Genomic DNA, 22575 nt, shown 5'->3' with positions numbered 1-22575 from the left:
TCATCAGAACAGGCTACATGGCTTTGGTCTCATTTTTTTTCAACTTGATACGAGATGGTATGAAAGGGCACATACGGCAGGCAATTCCTGAACTCCAAGTTATCCTAGAGTGCTTTAAGCTGTCTGTGGTGACAATAAACAGTGGATCTAGGTGGATCAATCACTGTAAACCAAAAGTATACAAGCCAAAAGTCCACAGTGTCAGCCTCAGAACGGGACAACAAAAATCTTACTGAATCCCAGACTGACTCTGTATTTGCCTTTTACATAAAAATGGTATGCTAAACTGAAAGAATGTCTGGAAAAGAAAAACATACACGTCTGTCTGGTATCACAGCAAATTCAGTAAGCAGCTCTTCACAGACAAAGTGGAGAAGTTATCTGAGCTCAAGTAAAATGGATTAGTTTTTGCCAAAAATCAATGCAAAAACATGAACCAGACACTAGCAGCTGAACCTCAAAATCTTCAAGAGTAGCATGGATAAAGAGCTCATTTCCATACAATCCCTCTGGACTGAACTGAAACAAGAAAGAAAACTGACATCTAAACATCTGGTACCACCACAATACAGAGAATGAAAAGCTCTTGCTACCCTTTCATTTCTGTGGCACATTGCAGGACTGAAATTACTACCTGAGATAGTTCTGAACCATGGTCAAAAGATGTAACAAGTTCCAAATCCCCCATGCCAAAAGAAACAAAGGGTACCCTAGCCATCAATCAGGAGCCAAGCTGCCTCACTGAACATACAATTTTAAAACCCACCACTAAGCAGGCCATGCTTGAAAGCAAGGTGTGCTTTAATTTAGTAAAACATACTTCATGACTTAAAGACAATTGACTGAAAAAGACCTTTTTTTTTTTTTTTTTTCCTCCTATAAGCAATCATAAATGTATGCCTCTTACATTCTCTTAAGCATCAAACATTTCGCTGTATTATTTTCTTAATTTTTGGAAGACCTAGGGCCAAGCTCATTAATTAATTTAGTCTTTGAAAATCAACTACATCTACTTAGACAAGGAAATTAGCCAAAGTTTGTCATTAAACTTGAGACTCAGGCCAACCTGACCTGCTTAAGGAAAATAAAAAAAAGAAAACAATAATTCCTTGCACACACTGCACTTGTGTAATTAGCTTACTGAAACCAATTAAACACATGAAGATGCATTTATAAATAAATAAATGCTAAAATGCTAAATGAGAAGACTTAATTATTCTGCCAAGTCCAATGACAGACACTAAAATGATTCCACATTCCTTTGGCTGACAGGTTTAGAAAGGATACCTTTCCAATCCAAAAATACTCCACCAGACAGCAACTAAAGATATTCTGAATATGTTCACACTCAAATCAAGCAGGGTTTTTTTAATACAAACTCCTATGAAATCAGGTTCTCCAGAATACAATAATACCTCAGGCATAAACAACAGATTAAATAAGAGTTCCTCTACCTTCAAGCCATCTGCTAGTTTGCCAATGAAGCTCCAGGGAAAGAATATTTAGAGCAGGCTTCATCTCACCTAATTTTATCCATCTAAACTTTTGACTTGAAGCATAAATTCTCTATTTAGGCACTTCCTACCGTCAGCTGTAGATGGGCATTCCTTAAGAAAATGAATCCCACTTCAAGATATATATCCAAAAACCTAACTCATCTGTACCTTTAAGTTAAGTAGAGGTTTATCCCACCTCTCATTCAGTGGTCAAGTTAAGCATAATCATACAGTAAGGAAGGTAATCATCTCACTGCAATGGGATAATAATAAAATGTTGAGCTCAATCTCTCTACTTTTCAATCTATCAAAAGAGAACAACATGTTTCACAAGCATCTCTTTTAAAATTGAATGAAGCCTATTACGGGAGCATTTCCTCTCAAACCACCTTAATGGACTACCTGGATAGCTATCTCAAACTAGGCATTTAAGATAATGGAAAAATGAGCAAGACAAAACACTGACTTAGTGGACAGCACCACAAATATACATTTAGATTTAGCTGAGCAGATACTGAAATTTCACTTCCCTAGCTTTAATCATACAAATAACCCATTTAGAGTCTTTTGAGTTTTCACAGTGTTAATTTAAATTGACCGTAGCATTGGTAGGGGGCATTGGCACAACATGAAGTCTAGAGGATGAGTCTAAATCCGTCTAAATCTATTTGGAGTACAATAAAGCAGAAAGCATGCAGAACACAGAAAATAACTGAGTGCATGGAACAACTTGGGCTGACAGCAGCAGTGTTAAGTCCATTAGCTGTCATTAGAACTAACTACATCACTGTGGACCTTGCCAGTCCAGTCCAATCCCAATGACTTGGCTATACAGATTACTCCTTCAAATGATGAAGTCAGTCAAATTTTGGTCAGACTTAATGATCTTTGGGAACACCAAGGTGTAATATGATTTCAAGCATGGATACTTATCCCCTAAAAACTGTAATAAAAACACCTAGCAGTTTTCAGTCAATTGAACAGTTTGTGGAAGAAAATGAAAAACACATCTTTCCATCCTGCTACCTATCTCAGTTAAATTCTTAGTATCTTTTATAGCTTTGCAAATAGAGAAAATACTGTTTTCTAACGCAGATGCAGGTCCTCCAATAAGATAAACAAGTTAGCTTGCAGTAAACCAGCTTTATCTAGCAGCTTGCAGTATGTTTAATGATTGGGACAATCTGCTGACATTCCACAACTGTAGGTAAAAAAAATCGCATTATTTGTGTAATTTTAAATGCTACAAACATATTCAGAGGTTTAAGTGGTTAAGTATTCACCTCATAAGAAATACGTTGTTTGAAGGGAAAAAATGATGGGACATATAGAAACTCAACAGATTATTCTAAAACCATATTAACACTACACTAACCTTTTAAATTACATTTGATTCTGTAATGCTTTTTTTTTGGAAAAAAACCACCAAATGACAGAACAAACCAAAGAAACAAACCAAACTTCTGCTGGGGCACAGAAATCCTATCCAGGTGTAGTTCATAGGCAGGTAAAATAGAAGCAATAACCAACAGACAATTTTTGCTGCAATACTTCAAGACATGCCCATGTGTGCAACTCCTGCAGACATACCTGAGCTAGCTTACATGAGGACAGCAACATGAATGTGCCAGCCAGCAACAAGGCATAGTCTTGTTCAGTCACTCGCAGATGTATTCCCTTTTTGGGTGGATGATGAACCCTCATTTAAACGCTCTGCTGCTGCAGTTCCAATCATCTCAACTCAACCATTTGAAACACTGTGCTGCGTGTGCAAATCAGAGAAATGTTTTGATAGCAACACAAAAGCATTCCTACGGGCGGATACCACTTACTTCTCTCTATCCACTTAAAACAATGAGAAAATGCTGGACTGATTTCCTAAACCTTTCTGAGACAAATGTCAGATACGTTCTCCCTTAACATAAAGGTTAGTTTTCTGCCCCTATTTCTTGCTTGCTATTTCACCCTGACCCAGAATACTTGAATTAATGGATCTCACCTGAGGACATTTTTTTTTAATACCCATATAAATTTAAATAATTTCTTTTCTTTGAATTAATTAAGTTTCCTATTTCCTATGTAAAGTAGAACAGCATTAGTTACCTACCTTTTACAGACTAAGAAAGATAGGCAGAGAGGAGCTCTGTGGTAGAGGAGGCAACAAATGCAAGAACCTAAACAAGATGGAAATAAAATTTCCAATGAGATCAGTGGGTGTTATTTAAATCATATACTGCTGTGGGTCTCCTGACACCCATTCATGAGCTTCAAGACATGATGTTAAAGAACAGTAGGGACCAACCAACAATATTCTAAAACTGTAATAATAAGTATAATCAACCAGACAGTCAATGCACCTAAATCACTATCAAGCCCAATTATAAGAACCACTGTAAACCAGTAAAAGTCAGAGTGTCATAAGTTTAGCCTTCTTTTCTCTTCCACTCTTCATTCTTTCAGAGGACAAAAAGGTTTCCAGAATAATCCTCTACACACCATATGTGCTTCCCAATTCCAAGGTCTAGGATTATAAAATGAAAGCTGAGATCCCCACGGTTATATAATTTCATGAGTTAGGACCTCAAGACACCAATTAAATGCAATAAATCAGAATTGACAATGGCAACACTAACACTCTCCAGGTGTCTATAAGCAATGTCTCATGGGTAATTACATGACAGTCAACTGGTCAAAAACATGAGCTAAGGAGCTCAAAACTTTGCCATTCCCTTTAAAGAATTGCATAAAGCAGGCTTGACACTCCTTGCACACTTACTAATGAGTCTGCTTCCAACAACCATCATCACTCCTTTAATACTCTTTCTGGGTTTACAGTTCTATTGCTCATAGAGGATGGTGAAAGAACAGGTCAGGTATTTTCATTTTCATTTGGATTTTAACTCTCAGAATGCCACACAACAGCCATACACATTTTAAGGCACAGCAACTGAATCAAGAGTAAAACTCACGGAATAGAAAAGATCAACATTCTGTCATTTTGACTCTTTACTACCTCTACTTTCTGCCTCATTAAGACAGAAACCAGTATTATTATTTTCTTAGCATTCTACTTTTGGGGTACACTCACTTTATATAGGACAAAGGAAAAGTGAACAGGATCTACATAGTTTGTAAACACTGAAGAGGTCAGTATGTAACACTATCATGTGTAATACGCAGCAGGAAATATTTGCAGACTTCAAAGGCTAACTGACAGGTTTTTTCCTAACAAAATGGCATAGGGATTCCAGCTTTCCTAGAAGTGCTTCTGCTGCACTGAGGAGGAACTCAGTCCTATCCCATCCCAACAGTCTGAGAACCTACCTCGCAATCGTACTTCTTCAAAAGAGTCATTCTGGAGCTTAAAAACTCTCTTACTCTAAAAGTTTTATTGATGGGGGAAAAGCCTAGATTTTCCCAGGTAGTTTATATGTTGCTTTCCTTCAACTCTCTACAGTAGCTAACAGCCAACAGTACAAACCATACCACATATTTCAAGATTCTTATATCCAAAACTAAATCTGAATCAGCAAGTGTCTACTACACCTTGAATGGCAACAATAGGCACACAGTAAATAAAATTAATCTATGATTATATAGTTGAAAAAATATTTTTTGTATATTTAATAAAAGTGACATTTTCTGTATATTTAACAGAAGTCACATTTTCTGTAAAAAAAACTTAAATAAACATCTTCAATTACATACTCAACAGAAAGTAAGACAAAGAAAGGGCCCAGTTTTCCATTTGAGAATACAGGCATTTGGAACAATGCCTATACAAACCTCCTAATTTCTACTCTGTTAATTCCACATGATTTTCCCGTAAGCATACCTGGTTTTCTGTAACCAATTTTGATTTGCATAAATTCTTCCTGGAAAAGGAACAATTATCTAACCTAATGATTTCTCCATTAATGGACGTATTGGCAACAACAAATAATGGAGAAGTCCTTGATTAGTTTCAGGAGAATTCTGACCAGCATAAAGAGGTATTACATCAGGAAGAGCCTTAGCGCAAGTTTCCTTTCAATGCAGGACATTCAGTGCGCTGAGGGAATAGGACTGATCTAGGTATTCTGAGAAGACAGAAGTGTAGGCAAAATGGTTTTTTGCTTTTGCAAGGGATGGGCATATCCAAGGCTTGATATCCAAAGATGTTATACTAAATGAATGAAATATCTGGTCTTTAGATGCTAATAGCCCCTCTTCAACTGCAGCTCTAGGCTCTGTCTCTCTATCCTATACATGGCTGTGACACAGTCCAAGATATAGCCCAAACGAACAGGAGGACATAATTCCTTTTGCAGCCTCTTCCCAGAGCCACTCCAGCTACAGCTGTAGGCTCTGTCTCTCTCCCTACCCTAATGCTAGCCCCAGCTCAATGCATCACCACCAAACCATACTCCCTAAAAAGCCCAAACCACCATTTTCTCATGAATTTTTGGTTCCTTTATCAGGGAATGTTCTTCAAAAGCCAGTTCGATGTTAATAACATAGTCATTATTACAAATGCAGCTTTTACTCATTAAGCCACAAGAATACAAAGTGGCAGTTAACCCCTTAGTCACTGAAACATGACTACATAGCAGCAGTTCTACTATAATGCTGCCTTTGAAATACCACTGTTGACCGAGAACTGGCTTACTAATGTGTTTTCCCTCTCAGCACAATGAGAAGTTAGAGTGACAAAGGAAAAGGACAAATACTTTTGAAGAGAAAGGATCATAGTTTAGCATCTGAAATGTATGAGAGATTTACCACAAAAGGATTGTCTAAGTTCTGTCTTTTTAGCAGTTGAATTAGCAAGAAAACAAGTTCAGGAGTCATGCTTACAAAAGGGGACATACTGGAGTTTGCACATCCTTAAAGAATCCTAGCCTACTTCTGGACGGGTTGCTTAAACTTCTGCAACCTCAGTTTTTTCAGCAGTAAAATGTAATTAATAATCCTATGTTTTCAGACAGCAGGACTATGAACCTTAATTCATTTAAATTCCGTGAAAGTCTTCTGAGCTCCTTGTATGGAAAGCTTTATTTAATAAATAATCTTATTATTCCAAAGGAGCAGCTGTAACAAAAAAATTCCTATTTATTTTATTGCTTATTTCCATTTGCACATAACTGTCCAACCCCCTAAAAGGAGCACTTGACCACTTCTTCCTGTTCTGATAAGCACTTACGGTAGTCAAAGTGTGTTATATTAGAAAAATATATTCTAGTCCAACACAAAAACATTTTTACCAGTGACAGGAAAACCCAGATGTTATGACTATCAGGATTTTAACAGCATGTTCAAATTACTTAATGTTATTTTCCTGAGTTTCATGTACATTTTAAACTAGATTTGTTTCTCTGTTAAAATACGTTCTAATCTCTTTTGCTGTTTTATCTAATGAATTAGAATGGCTTCAACTCTTTTTCTGGACATAGAAATTAACAGAACACACTGCTTTGATTTGTCCGTCTACAAACAAGCCCAGAGGTGTTGCTAGTTCTCAGCCAATATTATACTGTTCTTTATTTATATTTCATCTACTCCTAAATAAAATCACAATGAAAAGAAAAAGAAAACACAGGAGAGATGCTGCAGCCTTAAGTAATACTGGTTAGAGCAGAACTCAGATGCCCTCTTTTAGCTTCCAGGGTGAAGTAGATTCCACTGAGAGCTTCCATGTACTACTAAATCAGAGATGTTTCCCTTGAGTATAAATGCTGGGACGAAAGCCTCATAGATCTGAACGATCACAACTATTAACAGTTTTTTTCCCCAGCTTGCAATCACAGTGCAGACCATGGAGTCAAACGCAATTCACTGAGTATGAATCTGACCAAAAAACTGACAGAAACACAATGTGATCCTCATCTGGTTGGAGAAAAACTTAAAGGCTTCAACTAGTCCTAGAAGACTAGGACTGATAGAAAATAGCTACCCAGAAGACAGCTCTGGAGAAAAGACTTTTAAGATTACTCTCCCCTGTCTACAGGCTATGTCATATACAGAACTTAACAGGAGTGGGCCACAGGGCCATGAAAGGCCACAGCTTGTAAAGTATGCAACACAAGGATCAATGAGGAATGATTATAGTAATTTAGATGGCCCACAACAAGAGTCTAAGACAAAACAAGGCAGTCTTCAAACTCTCAACATCTCAGGATCTCAAAGATTTGGCTACAGTAGAAAGCCACAGCGTCCAGAGTCCTGTGAAATTTTTTTTTATATAAAATGCCATATAATCTTTAAAAAAGCTTCATGTAACCTGGAAGTCAGCAGCACCGAGACCAAAAAGTCTCTCTACATTGCAAAGGTAGACCTGCATATTACCAAGCTATGGAAAGCAAGCCAATATTCCTTTCTGCTGAACTGATATGCTCCTTTCAGATAATTTCAAATGCGATTTGGAACTAATGTTACATTTGGAGGTGTAAGTAGCACCAATAAACATGCTATTTCCTCAGACAGAAGGGTTCAGGTTCCTTTAAAGAAAGGCTTCTTCTATATAGTATATTCTGACATACTGGGTAAATACTAGCTCCTGTTTCTCTCACAGAGCTTAAAGAGCAGGATGTAGTACAATGTCAAAGATATCTGCTTGTCTCAGTCAACACAAAGCCAAGCCCCAGAAATCATCTAACATTATATACTGACTGCCAAGTACTGTTTGAAAACCGGACCTTTTAAAATATCAGTTTTCTTAGTCTAAATTGCATACAGTACCTTTGTAATAACCTCCTTCTAGATGTGCTACACCTCCTTCTCAGGATTCAGAATTGCCACTTATAAGCAACCAAAGGAACAAAATGTTTCTATTATTTATGTTGATCCTTATCACGGACAGTAAAAGGATTTTCATCATCATGTCAGCCCCTTTATTCTACCTACTCTGCCCAGTGCTTAAGAGCCTCAGCTGTACCCCAGGGCCCAGCAGTCAAAGGCAAATCCCCTATACAAAGTTTGCTTGTCCTAGCAATTCTTTAGAAAACAGTATGTGGGCAAAATGAAATGCAAAGTAAATAAAACCATTTCAACTACCTTGCCATGTAGTTTGTGGACATCATATCTTATTTGAGCAAATTCACGGAGTCCAAAAGATCCTCCAATGAGATACAGCTGAAAACAAAATGAATACAGGTATGTTAGGACTGTCATGAAAAAGAACACTTTGTATACTGGCCCAACTGATTTACCAAGGGACCCTACGATTCTTCCAACAGAAACACCAGGAGCTGAAGAAAATAATATACTGGAACATAAGTATAGGAGCCTTCTTCCATTCTCTGGGCCTAGATGTCACAGATTTCCTTCTTCATACAAAGACAGCTACTACATGACACACACTTTCTAGGGACTTACTCTCCTTTTACTCCTTCCTTCCCCTCTCCATGTGGTTTCCTGACACAACTGCAGCAAGGGAACCTTTGCCTCACTGCCATAGGATTTATTCTCATAAATCTTCAAACTCTATAGAGAGGTAACAATGCCACACTGACTTACTCTGATGTCTGTGGCTGAGAGATCTAATTAAGCTTCCGAACAGAGCATGACTGTAGCTGAAGTTCAATAATATATTATCACACAGGCTAAAAGATCATATCCAGCACACCTGCCCTTTTATTATTGCTTCCTTAGTTGTCCTGCAATTCCCTCCACACCTGTGAAGCTTATGAGTAAAGATAATAAAGGGAGAAATGGGAGGGGCTTCATATCCACATATGAAATCATTAAATTATTCTTCCTTATGACAAAGTGATACCACAAAACTATGTATTTTTACCATTAGAAATGGATAGACCAACCAAAGACCAAGCATTGTTAAAAAAAAAAATGAAAATCAGCTTAGCAATCTAGCTACTTAGCAGAAGAATTGGGCCTCTTGCTACTGCTCTAACCTGACAGACTGTCTGCTGTTCTCTGTTCAAGGAAGATGCACAGGAGGCCAAAAGGCTACACAGCTAGAGATGCACATCTAAGGAAGGTGGAGGCATGAGGAAGCTCTAAGGACCTGAGTGAAATTAAAAAAAAAAAAAAAACAACAATCAAAACCTGCCACCACCACCCTCTTTTATCATGCCACATTGCTTTTACAGTCCCTCATTACAGGCTGTTGCTGCACTGGTAACTTACACACTGCTGGCTGATTTCTTGCTACATACTAGGTTTGCAGCAATGGCCTGTGTCCATGAACCGTTATAATTATGCTGCACAGGTAGTCAAAATGCACGTTTTGTAACTGTGGCCACAAAGTCATAGTCATTCAATTTAAATTAGAACTAAACAAACAAACAAACAAAAAAAGTCACCTACATTTATTCATTCTCAAAGTTGCACACTGTGTGATTTCCCATCAAGCAGGTAAAACTACTCACAACCTTGTGAACACTCTCCACACACATTCAGATCCTAGGAAGTTACAGTGGTCCCCAGGAACTAATGTACTCTGTTCATAGAAGAAGGTACCCTTCACCAGTAGCCAGAAGTTAAAGGCTCCAGATCCTCTTTCTGGCCCTTTTGATAAGTCTAAACATCTAGCTGATAATTAGAAACAAAGAGACAAAAATTTTGCGACTGTAAGACCCAGCTGCAAGGCCATAGAACTCTGATTTCAGAAAATCATCATATGGTAGCAAGTTAGCTTCCAGCAAATAAAAATATAAATGACCAAAAACTGCATGGCTCTATACTTTTGTCATAACTGTTTCAAGGAATTAATGATGATCTTGCAAATATTGGATCATGAAAATACTCAATAGAAAACAAGGGGGGAAAAAAGTCTTCCTCGTGCCAGTATTTGGTAAGAAAGAATAAGTAAGGAAGCAGAAAATGAAGTGTTAAAATGGTTAAAAAGAACCTGAACATTATTCAATATTTACTGAATCAAATCAGAATATTTGTCAGCTGAAGATATGGTAACACATGATGCTGAAAGTCTTAAAGATCAGACTATAATTGAATTCTAACATGGCTGACGCCTCAGCATAAATTTTCATTAGCTGATCTTCTTTAATTCCTAACAAGTATTATATTAACAGCCAATGAGTTAACAGACTTTCAGCCCTAATAAACAGAAATCAGAAATGCTACAGACAAGTTTATGGCTGTTACAAACCACAACTTACTGCCTTCTTGTATATGAGTATGTTGTCAAAGAGAGTCTATGGCAGGGCAAAAGCAACTGCACTAGAAACGGTTCAATTGTTAAACCACGCAGAAAGTAGCAATTACTTGTAACATCAATTAAAAATTAATTTCCCCAACAATAAACTTGCACGGAGTATATACCATTATGAGATTCAATATGAACAAGTGGCCTGTTCCTCATAACCCAGCTATTATTTAACGTAATGAAAAGGTATCCTATGGCCTACAAAGACATGCTGCAAGCTAAAAAAGAAATATTATATTCTTTAGCTTTGATCATGTAATGGACACTGCAACTAAGGGAAATCAAGTAGAGGGTTTTTGCATGAAGTAAGTCACGTACTTCTCCTTTAGTCTCATCACATCCCATCACTTATATGACAGCAACCATCCATTACACAGTGCATCTTACATTTACATATATACACGATAAAGTTGATACACACAGGTCTCAATTCCTGTAAACAGGTTGTGACCTGACACTGCAGTTTCACTCACACCACCTTTATACTACTACTACTTAAGGGGAAAAACCCCACTTGGTTTCTGATGTACTTTGCTCTTCATACAGCATAAGCAGTGTAACTAGCCTAGCAAGTTGGCACATTTCACGTATCAGGCAGTACCAGTATAGTCGCTCTTACATTTCCAATACTGCAACAGTTGATGAATCTTACAATGAAACATCAGTTAAGCTGAGACAAAGCACACTGATGCTGTTAGAAAGTACAAATGATGCTGCAATATTACACACTATAATGCTGGAAGGTTATTAAGATTAAATAATTTTCCAAAGCACAGAATTCATACAAAAAATATAAATGTTTGCAAGTTTACTTGACCAATGCTCTGAAGAACCAAACATGATGTCTGACTTCATTGCAAAACCAGACAAGAATCAGCCATATTTAGCACTTAACCAACCAATAGCATGTCAATATAGTCAGCTGACAGCCCTGAATCGCAGCATGAATCACATTCATCTACACAAGCCAGAGCAGCAATGGACAGCTATTCAATTACATTTCTGAAAACTTTGTTCAAAAGCCAATAAAAGAAGGTATAAATGAATTTATGCAATAATAATGCCTTCAAAGGTAGCAGAGGACTCAGTGATTGACAATACATTGAGTAGAAATACTGGTCTTGGTGTCCTTTCTCTTTTGTTGTATTATGAGGGAAGATGTCCTCAGTATCTTTATTTCAGTTAACTGTATTTACAGAGAAGTAACAATAATGCTGCAAGAGTCTCCAGTCAAAATAATCACAAGTGGGATAAGACTCAAGTTAAAATTTCCAGCAACATTATCAGCTTGTTGGCTTTGCATATTCGGCATGTCTTACATACATTTCCAGTTTTCCAATCTGTAAAACAGAGATAGCCTCTATATTCCTTGCAAACACTCTTCAGGTAAAAAAGCACGACAATGGACAAATTTGTTCAACGTAAGCCAAGGGCAACAGCAAAGTCCAGCATGTTCCATCCACTAGTCCAGGTATAAAGAGACAGGAGAAGCTATTCAGGACAACATATAAATAAAACAGTTAGGTTGGAAACATCCTAATGAAGTCAGACTCAAGTTCACTCTCCAGTTAACTGAAAAGGAAAAATGCCACATATAATGAAAACTAATATATATTTTTCTTCATTACAATTTTAGATTCATACAGATACTTAATGTACATCATAAAATATTAAGGCACTGGCATCTGAAGGATACTCAAGCTGGAAAGTTCATATATACCTGTATTCTTTTATTGTGAAGGAACTATTCATTTTATGTGCTTCACAATGCAGAGAATAAAACATTATTATATAGTGAACATCATCTGTCTAGTTACTTGAATGCTTTCAGCAGACTGAAGAAATGATAACAACTTCTCACTTTTTCCTTTACACCTGAAGTTTAATTTAGGAAGGCAAAAATTATACACCATACTAGTTAGCCAGCACTTAACACCAAAGTAAACAGCTTAACAGTACTGCTAGCACAACCCCCCAGTAAAGATCCCACATTGGATTAATCCTTTATGTTTCAGTGAGTACACAAAAAAACCCCACAATGTTGTAATGCAATTATGCATGCATGGAAGACTTGTATGTTCCAAAACAAAATGAAAGATAGGATGTGACATAAGAGCACCATCTGTCACATACACTCAGCAACCTCAATAAACATTTTATCTAAAAAAATGACATAAAATTATCTTTAATAACATTCTTTTAAAATTCTATTTGTTCACTTCTCCAATGGGAAGTATGTTATGCAATCAGTTATGGATGGCATCAAACTGATCCCTTGAACCACATCTTAGAATGAGAAATACTTGTATTTGTCACCAACTAAAATGGATGGTCACTGAGGGCTCATAACAGCAGAACTTAGGACTTACAACAGATCCCTACTTTTTTAGTTTCCTGCATAATCTAAAGCAGCCAACTTCACTTCACTGGGTTAACAAAATAACAAGAAACTATTTCTTCGGCAGCACCAGCAATTTGGCACGTTATAGGCATCCCTGTTGTTAGAGAAAACCATTCCTACTACAATACCAATTGTGAAAGCCAGATTATAACAAAGTCATAAATCCCTAAATTAACCAAATCACAATGTTTAGTGCTGGCAACACAGATCACGAAGTAGTAGAAAATGTTATGATACATATCAATGGAGAAGGAACACAGTAATTTTCTACCCTCTTCTTCGAGACCGCTGCTGCAAAACTCTCCAGCTATTCATCAGGAGCTTCAAAACTAGAGCAGTCATAAATTATTTTCATTTTCTTTGCAGTGATAACAGCAAAGAGAGTTTTGGGGCTTCCTTTTTAAAGAACTGTCATAAGTGCAGTGCAAGACTGGTGAAAGATGGCAATCTGGCAGCCCAGAAGACTGAAGTCTCTTTTCTGTTCCCTAAATAAAGTAGAAGGGCAAATTGCCAGTCCCAGAAAAGACCCAGGCAAGTCATCTTAACCTGAAGCGCCCCCCTCTGCCAGCTCTAACTCTCTAAAGTTTATTTCCTACAGCCATTCCTGAACTTGGCTCAAATGCTGAGACTGCAAAGAGAGAGAAACAGCACAAATTCTCAGAAACTTACTAAATCCTCTCCCCACTCTCAATGGAAGCAGAAGTGGGTCTACCTTTACTTCTTGTCTGCAAAAAATTGAATTCATTTTTAGTTCACATCGGAGGCCTCCTTTGGGGTAAAACAGAAACCAAAACTATGCATCCATTAGTAGTTATTTCGTTCAAAAGCACATCAAGTAAGCAAATGCTCTGACTTAATGCGTGTATTAGAATTCACAAATTGTAGCAAGGCAGAACTGCATTACTTTCAAAAAAGGATGAAATATGCCAGTAGATGGATACCCATGCTGGCAACCTGGGACAGGAGCTGGTATAAACTGGAGCCAATTGTAACTGAGTGATAAAGCAGAAGAGTGTAGTTTTCACAGCATGTAGAACATGTGCAGAATATTAAACTTGGCCCAAGGTATCAGGTTAATTGGCTCCATGTAAGGCCGTGTTCAAAGCAACGATCTTAAAGATTGCAATTTGAGTGGCTACAGGCCAGAGTACAAAACCAAAAAAACTGTCCATAACCTTTCAATGTTACTAGCCAATGTCTTAGGAGAAAACAAAACCTTTATTAGAATATCTGATTCATAACAGGTTTTAAAACACAGAAAATCCATGTAATAGAAACCAATCTAAGAATAATGCAGAAGAGATAGAAACCTGTAAGTTCCTCAGCATGAATGAGTGGAAAAGGCCATTTTCAGCCACTGCACTGTCATTTTGCATTACACACATTCCTTGGGCTGGTCAGACAAGGGAATTTCACTCTGCAGCTGTTTGAAACCAAGTCTGCCGTAGTGGTCAAGCTGCAGTTTCTAAACATCACCTTCATTTTCTCCATAAGCTTTTAAAGGCCAAAATTTCAATTCCCTATTGAAATTATCATTCCCACTACTCACAGGTTCAAATCTAGCCAAGATAATGAAGTACAATGAGCAACTGTTTACATCTCGTGGCAAGCTGGTGCTCCTGTGATGTCTTAGGCCCAGCTCAAAACAGCAAGAAACTGAAACCATCATTAAAGAACATAAAGAAGCACAACTAGTAATATTTCTTTATTGACAATCCTGGACAGGGAATGAAGATTAATTTTTACTCTACAGAACATTTAATCTTACATTTTTACCATCAACACCCTTGAAGATGTTGGAGACTTAGAGCAGGACTAAATACACAGAGTTTTAAACAGGCATATCTGTACTTCTGTTTCTGTTCTGACGATCAAAAAAGAACCTTGGTTCCCCCAAGTGCCAGACTGGTCCATTCTAACAGCATTAAGCAATGCAAATGCACTCTATGTTTTAAAATGAAACAGAGGGGAAATCTCAAGTACCAAAGAGTGCCTATTGTTTGTCATGTATATCTGGAAAACAGTTCTCAAACATTAAGAATGAAAAGTTTAACGTGTTGATTCAAATGGTGAGCTCAGAAGTTCTAAGAGATTACAGTCAACTGAAAGATGGAAGTCAACTAATTCAGACTGCACAAACTGCAGTCCACAGAAGCCCATTCAGCTTTAACACTGGTTTCCACACCAGCACAACAGTTCCAGGGGGTGGTTTTGCCTCAAACAGCTCCACACTGTGGATTCAAACACACATAGATGAACAGGAGACGCAAAGCAGAAGCACAGTAGAAGTTGAAGACGCTTCTCATCATAGGCTTAGAGACCCAATATTTACAATATGAGTCACTGAAGCATAAAGGCAACACTATGTTATTCACTGATTGGGGGCAACCGCTTTAAAATACTAAAAACAGTTATGTATTTATTGCTTTTCTAGGCTGCAGATGTAATACTTGAGACTTTTACAGGCAATCACAATTTATCTAGAAATATTAGAAATCAGAATTGTCTTCTCATGGGTAAATGTTAACTTCTATTCATCTCTCAGAACTGCATTAACATTTAAATCACAACTGTTCTGTGCATGTAAAATTTTATTGTAAAGTTACATGAAGTAATAGATATTAATAAAAGTCCTGCAATTCAGTATTATGAATTGTTCAAGGAAATAATGTGAAAGATGTTAACAATAAAACTGGCAATATCTAAAAGTGAAAAATGCTGATTGCAGTAATCCTTCTTCAAACAATATCAGAAGATAATGTAATAAGTTTTTACTCATAGACACCAATAGCAACAATAGATCTCAAAGATGATTACTTCCATATTTCTCAGTGTTCATATCATCTTTTTGCAGGCAGATCCTCCAGAATCTGTCAGGAAAAGTGTGCCTTATATTCAGCATACCCCAGGACTCAGAATTCAGCAGTTTTTTATGAAATTAACTAGGAATGTTGTATTTAAAGAAATCTTTGAAAACTTAGCTATTTGAATGATAAAAATATCCCATTAACCCTGTAAAACTTTCACTGACTCACAGCACAACACAATATCATTTCAGAATATTTACAAAACATTTCTGGGCATCAGTCTTTGCTCCCAGATGACCCTGACGTCACCAGTGAACAAAACTAATCCGCAGACATGTAATTTCATTTTCTGATATCTGCAAGAGGTGTTTTGTTTTGTCAAATTAACTGGCTCATTAACAAGAGCCTGAGATGTCACTGACCTTCTCTACTGGTGCCTGGAAGCACTGACCACATTGCTGCAGAATTGTTAGGGACTCACTCAAATCTGACCTTTTTTCTTGTCCTGTACATGACATGCATTATTGGTGTCTCTTGACCAAGTGTTTATCAAAGTAAACTTGCGCTGTTCCAGGCAGCAATGTAGATAGCATTGTAGCACAGTCTGTGTCCATCAACACTGATAGAAGTAGATTTTAGAAACACATTTATTCATAGAAAAATCTGTCACTGTTCCAAGCTACCCCTGTCTTCTCCTTTGGCAACACCAGGCACACCACGTAAAACACCAAAGACAAGATCCAGAAGGAGAAGCAAAGTACTTGTAAAAGTAGTCATTACAGGATGGGGGGGGAACTTAAACAGAAATATGTGAAAAGGTCAAAACGTACAGCTATAGATACGGAGAACGTTGCAACATAGTGCAAATCTGAAAATGTGCCTTACTACATACATAGCGCAATATACTTATTTTCAGTCTGCAATAAAAATCGCCAAATGAACTTAAAAGAATTTGAAAACTCCTTGCCTGGAATCAGACAGAGGCAGAACCATAAAGGCAAGTTTTGGAAAGTGGCACCACCATATGAAATAATGGGTTTTTTTAATATGTGTTTTACATTTGTTACTGCTTTGCAATTTTGAAATCCTAACATGTTTCCTCAATTATATAGAACCACCACTTATACTTGTCAGAAAAAATAACTTTCAACAACCTTCAAATGTTCTAACTGCACTGGAGAAGTAACCTTACATGTTCGGTGTCTCACGAGAAAGGTCTGACACTCGATCTACTAGCTGCAAGACCAACGAGCCATGCTCTCTCAGGATCCTACAGAAGCATCACCACAGCAACATGACATTGACAGACATATCCTTTTTGTCAGGTAGAGCTGGTTGTGGAATCTAAAGCAGCAGAGACTGAAGTTCTTCTGTAATAGAACCATGCTGAAGACTTGTAAGTTAAGCTTCATGTAACAAGGAAAGAGTTCCCATTATCATGACAGTAAACAGCAATGAAAATATAGGTGACAAGGATGTTTAAGTTACCACAGAGGTGGCACGGTCCTCCATCATCACAACAGCAAATTTTAGATACATCTTTAAGGTCACTGGAGTTCCTCCTAACATCTACAGAGATGTTACCACCTTCAGAAATGCTTTGGGACTACTCACTTGGTAGTATTTAAGCTGTTAAGATATTCCACACCAGGTTACATCCCTCTCTCCTGCATTTTTACTGTTTTGTGCCACACAGAGATATTTTATCTACAAAGTTTACAGAGTTAAAGGAAAATTCACAAATCAAGGTTTCCCAAAGGCTTAAGTCCTACCCCCTAGAGTCTTGCTGGTGCTCACAAAGAAACATTCTTAGCTACTGAGAAAGTATGACTGAAAACTGTGATTTACACATCTTACTCTGAAAGCTGCTGTCAGTATGAGGTTTAAAGATCAGCCAAGAAAACTCCTTCTTCACTGAAATATTCTAACAGCCCCAAGCTGAAAAGAACACAGAAAAAATTATCAAGATAATTTACACTAAAAAGTACGAATATTTTAAAGATATATTTCGGGCGTTGTGTATTGAGACACTCATCTGTCATTGAATGAAGATCTCTTTAACCTTGAAGCTTTCAGGAAAACTGGTACAGGGATTCTTCATTCAAATATGCAGTGTAAAAAGGCAAGATATGAAAGCCATGTGATTATTTTTCCATCAAAAAAGCAAATATGGTACTTATGAAAAGTCCAGCAGTACTGAAGAATAGTACTGTACCTGTCTAGTGAAAAAAAAATTATGTACAGAATGCAAGAATCTAACAGAAACTTTTGGTTTCAGAATTATTACCAAATTCAGCAGGATTTAAAGGGTTGCAAAGGCATGCTCCTTCTGATTCTGTGCCTAGATTCACTGTCTTTCTTGCTGTAATTGATCTTTTAGCACAATTCTGTTCAGCTTCAGAAATGCCTTCAGAATTCAGCAGACAGCTGGGGAACTGACAAGAATTGCATGAATTTTCCTTTTTCTTCCTCCCTGGGAAGCTTTTGGGCAGCAATACAGAAACATTCTGAAGTATTCACAAGGGAGAATAATTTTAAGGCAGGGAGACATGAAATCTTGGAAAGAAATATAATAGAATATTCTTCTATATAATATTGTGTCTGGAGGAGAGAGCTCTGTGGTAACAGGAATGGAATGATATTAGGCAGTACAAAGTCAAAGAAACTAGTCTAAAAAATTTCTGCTATGATCTATGGCAAACCACGCAAAAACACTAGGATGGCCAAAAGGACAAACACAGGCCTACCTTGGCCTGGGAAGCTGAAGTCCTGGCTCCAGCACTAAAGCAGAACTGCAGTCAGATGGTTGTTTAACCTTTACTTAAAAACCAGATGCATGTATCACAAGTGCTCTTTCTTAACATAGAATAATATTTTCCTAACATCTGATAATTTCCCAAATTATGAAACCCAATCACCACTCTCAATATGTAATGTAAGAACTGCTCAAACTTTTCTAAAATAAATTAAGTCAATTCCTTCAAGCATTCCTTAAAGGTGGAATGTCTGCTTTATCTTTTAGCTTGCTCTCCTCTAGTCTTTACAGTTCATCTTCAACATCTCCAGCCTTTTAGGTTTACATTCATGCAGCAGGATATCTAAACAGCTTTAACACTGTGCTTGGTCACTTTAACAAAGGTGTTATAGGAAGAAGTTGTATGCAATAACAGGGAGGGGAGTTGCTGATGCCCATGATTCACAGTTGTGGTATTATCACACTACTTTGTTGTTCTGTTTGGTTTAACTGTTTCCATTTTTTACAAATGCCGTCATCAATATTGTGATAAAAGATACTTTGGCGTATTCAACTGCATTAATAATTTCCACTGAAAGTCCTTACTCTAGAACCTGTGTAAAATCCCTTTAAAATAAATGGCCTTGAACTTTTTTAAACTCTAACAAGTGTCACTGTCCTTCTCTGGACCACTCTATTTTTCTAAGGCAAGCTGCTGAATATTTGAGGAAGATGCCATTAATTTATCTAGGAGCATTATAAGAGTTTTGGAATTATCCTTATTTTGGAATTATCTTATTCTTTATCCACCTTGAAATGTGCTTAATTTTTGCAAACCAATTGTGTATTTAGAAAATGAGACATGACTTGCATAAACAGAAACCATGCTGGCCTTGGTGATGCTTCTGTCTTCCTTCCTGAGTTTTTATCTATAAGCAGATGTGAATGGCTTCATTTTTCCTTTAACGAACACAGGTACTTAGGACAGGAAAGTGCAACCTAATGTGCACTAATTACAGAGGTAATGTGTATAAGAGAGTCTTATAATTTTGTTTTATTCCTTTGACAGTATTTTTTTCTAACTTCGACTGCTCTAAAAAGTTATGCCTCATCACTCTGAGCACAACTGTAACTATAACCCATCAACTCATTTCACTCCAATTCTTTCCATTTATTTAGATGTACAAATTATCAGACCAACGGTGCCTCTGCAGTTCAAAATCCATTGAAAAGCTAAAGCAAGTAAGAAAAAAACTATAAGTGCTGTTGTAAATAAAAAAAAGAAACCACAAAAAAAAACCCTAAAAAACCATAACAAAAACAAACCAACACCAAGATGCACTCTCCTCATCTTCCAGCTAGGAATATCTTTAGGGGTATACTTTAAAACTCTGTCCCTGAACTCTGAAGACCTCCGGGTAGAGCGGGCACACGGCTCATCCCCTCTCCGGGCACAAGGTGGGGGACAAAAGCAGCGCCCACCGGCCACACGCGTCCCCCTCCTCCTCGCCCGCAGAACTCCACCTGCCGCGGTCCGCCCACGATCAGCAGCGCTCTCCCCGCGCTGTGCCGGCCCACGCTACCTCCCCGCCCCCCTCGGCGCTCACCAGCAGGGGCACCCCGAAGGTCATGGTGCGGCCCCTCCACAGCCTCCGCAGCCTCTCCATACCCCCCCAGCTTCTCCCGCCCCGCGGGCCCTGGCACCGCCCTCCCGCCTCCGGCCCGGCCCTGCCGCTTCCGGCGGGGCGCGGCTCCGCCGCCACAGCGGCCGCTCCGCCTGGGCAACGCTGGTTCCGCTGCGGCCTGTGAGCCGGGTGAGCTCCGTGCCCCGGGGGGCTTGACGGGGCGAGCTGCGGTGGCAGAGCCGCCACAGCGCTGTGGGCATCACCCACGGCCCACCCCTCTTCCTTCACTCACACCCACGCACCCCCTCCGAATGCACACCTCTCTGATTAAAGCAGTTCTGAGGGCCTAGCCACTAGCTGTATCATTCATTCTGTAGCCTTGTTTCCTGTGGAAGGAAGATTACCGTGATCACACTGTCTGTTCTTCTGCATTGTTATCCCTTATCCCAGTCAAAATGAACTAAAAAACCCCTTTATAGCGTTTTCAAAGTAAAGTCGGCTACAACAGCACCAACAGACAGCCTTACTCTGAGATTTAGAATCAATAGTTATTCATACCTGATAGGAATTAAATGTGCCATGTCATCCACTCAAACACCGCTCAGCTACAGCCCCATTCACAATGGTAGAGCACTGACCTGTTAGAGACAAGAGCGCATATTCTCCAGGCAGGGGCTGCAATGTTTTCCTATATTACTATAGCCTGAGGTTCTGCCATGTTCTGGTAGCCTGTGGCAATGGCAGAATGGAGACAAAGAATGACAGCTCCTCTTTTGCGTACTTCCTGAGTCACACTACACAGGCTTTTCACAATCCAATTAATTGCCTGATGGCAAGCAGAGCAGGGATACAGTGGAACAGGGCACCTGCTGCCTCAACTCAAAGAGTATTTTAAGAACATTTGAAAATGAAACACTGATGATCACTTCCTTTGGTCTTATCCATTAATCACATCAAGGAATTGGTGGAGATGCTTTTCTGAACATAACAACAAACCAGCACATATGTAGGAACTAAAATGAGAAGAAAATCAAACACATATAATGATAAGCTAATATTATTGCAATCCTGTGTCCACTAACTTGTTCTGAGAGCCTTACCAGCCTAGAGACAAATAAACAGAACTGAAGAATAAAAGAAATAACATAGCAGGAAATGACTATTTCTTGAGTACCTCAGTAACACAAAGGCAACATGGGTTTGAATTCCAGATATGCAAACTATCTGCTGGGAGCAATGAGAGCAAGAGAACAGGTCTGTGTCCATCCCCATATTGTGCTGAGCCTGGCATGAACTCATCACAGAGTACAGGTTCAGTGCTGGGTAACTGGCTCACCCAAGGCCTCTGAAAGCACGATTGTTCCCTCTAAAACTTTGTAACAGTTTGAGAGATATAGACCTCAAATCACAGACTTAGGAAGAGGAAGGCAACTGACTAAAAAGAAATCAGTAAAAATAATCTGCTGAAATTAAGAGAGTTGCTACTATAGATAAAGACATACTGAGAAAAGAGGTTATTACTTACTTTCCTCCTCCTCTTTCCCTAGAAACAGTTTGTTTTGTACCTCTAATATTCCAGTGTTAGAGTAACCCCACCTTCAGTCCCACCTGAATACTATTAGGTCACTGCTAGAGACATAACCCACAGCTGCTGATGCCCATGTGCAGAATTGGTGCCCTCTCATCCCAACTTTTAAAAGGGCACCAAAAATCCTGGCAGTAAGGAGAAGGGTTAAGTGTTTGTTTTAGTGCCATAGGGTGCTCTTGTTGAGATTTGTAAGCTAGTTTTTTTGTTTTCATTGATAACTGGTGGTATCTAAAATTGCCCCATGTTGTTATGCAGAGAAAGCAGCAAGAGAAAGCAAATGTGTGACTAAGTACAAATATGATATAATTATATAGTAACAGCAATAATTTTGTAATAATGGAAACAGTAAATTAGGATTTTAAAATGTCTTCATGTTTAATAATCTCAAATGCTGTTAAATTACAGAGGTAAAACTATCATCAATATATATTTTATTTCCACAGTGTCTCTTTGTTCTTGTCATTGTTGGTTGGTTGATCACCTTGAACAGAGAGGGGTGGGGAGAAATACTTTTGAAGATTGGAATAGATTCTAGTTTTGATTTACAGCACAGGTTTAATACCTCCTTGATGTGACCCCTACTGTCATAAACAGACAGACAAACATAAAAGTAGGTAAACAAACATCTGGGGGTTTTTATGATGTTCACAGCTCTCCTCGAGTGTTGTTCCCAATACTTCAAGCACATATTCATGTTCCCAAGGAGGCTGAATGCAGTTTTCTTGTCCAGGTTACCATACAGTCAATTAAGCATTTTTTCC

At 38.3% G+C, this 22575-nt stretch overlaps 1 protein-coding gene across 2 annotated transcripts in view; it reads right to left on the bottom strand.

Annotated features, from left to right (window-relative positions):
- Positions 1–20304, bottom strand: part of LOC108505039 (cytochrome c oxidase assembly protein COX16 homolog, mitochondrial) — a 45723-nt gene extending 25419 nt beyond the window's left edge. Inside the window, exons 1-3 of one of the 2 annotated variants that reach the window (XM_017830638.1) lie at positions 8529–8606; positions 3604–3670; positions 3087–3258 (exon numbers count right to left, since the gene is read on the bottom strand). In XM_017830638.1, the coding sequence (XP_017686127.1) occupies positions 3087–3200 (114 nt within the window). In that variant the 5' untranslated portion in view covers positions 3201–3258; positions 3604–3670; positions 8529–8606. Of the gene's footprint in view, positions 1–3086; positions 3259–3603; positions 3671–8528; positions 8607–20208 lie in introns of those variants that run through there. The other variant, XM_017830637.1, reaches the window with a different exon arrangement.
- Between the last annotated feature and the right edge of the window lie 2271 nt (positions 20305–22575).

This window comes from Lepidothrix coronata, unplaced genomic scaffold, assembly GCF_001604755.1.
Source record: "Lepidothrix coronata isolate B3197 unplaced genomic scaffold, Lepidothrix_coronata-1.0 Scaffold182, whole genome shotgun sequence".
In the NCBI taxonomy this organism is placed as follows: Eukaryota; Metazoa; Chordata; class Aves; order Passeriformes; family Pipridae; genus Lepidothrix; species Lepidothrix coronata.
Note: the sequence above shows the minus strand (reverse complement) of the source record. Positions and strands in the feature narration are given on the sequence as shown.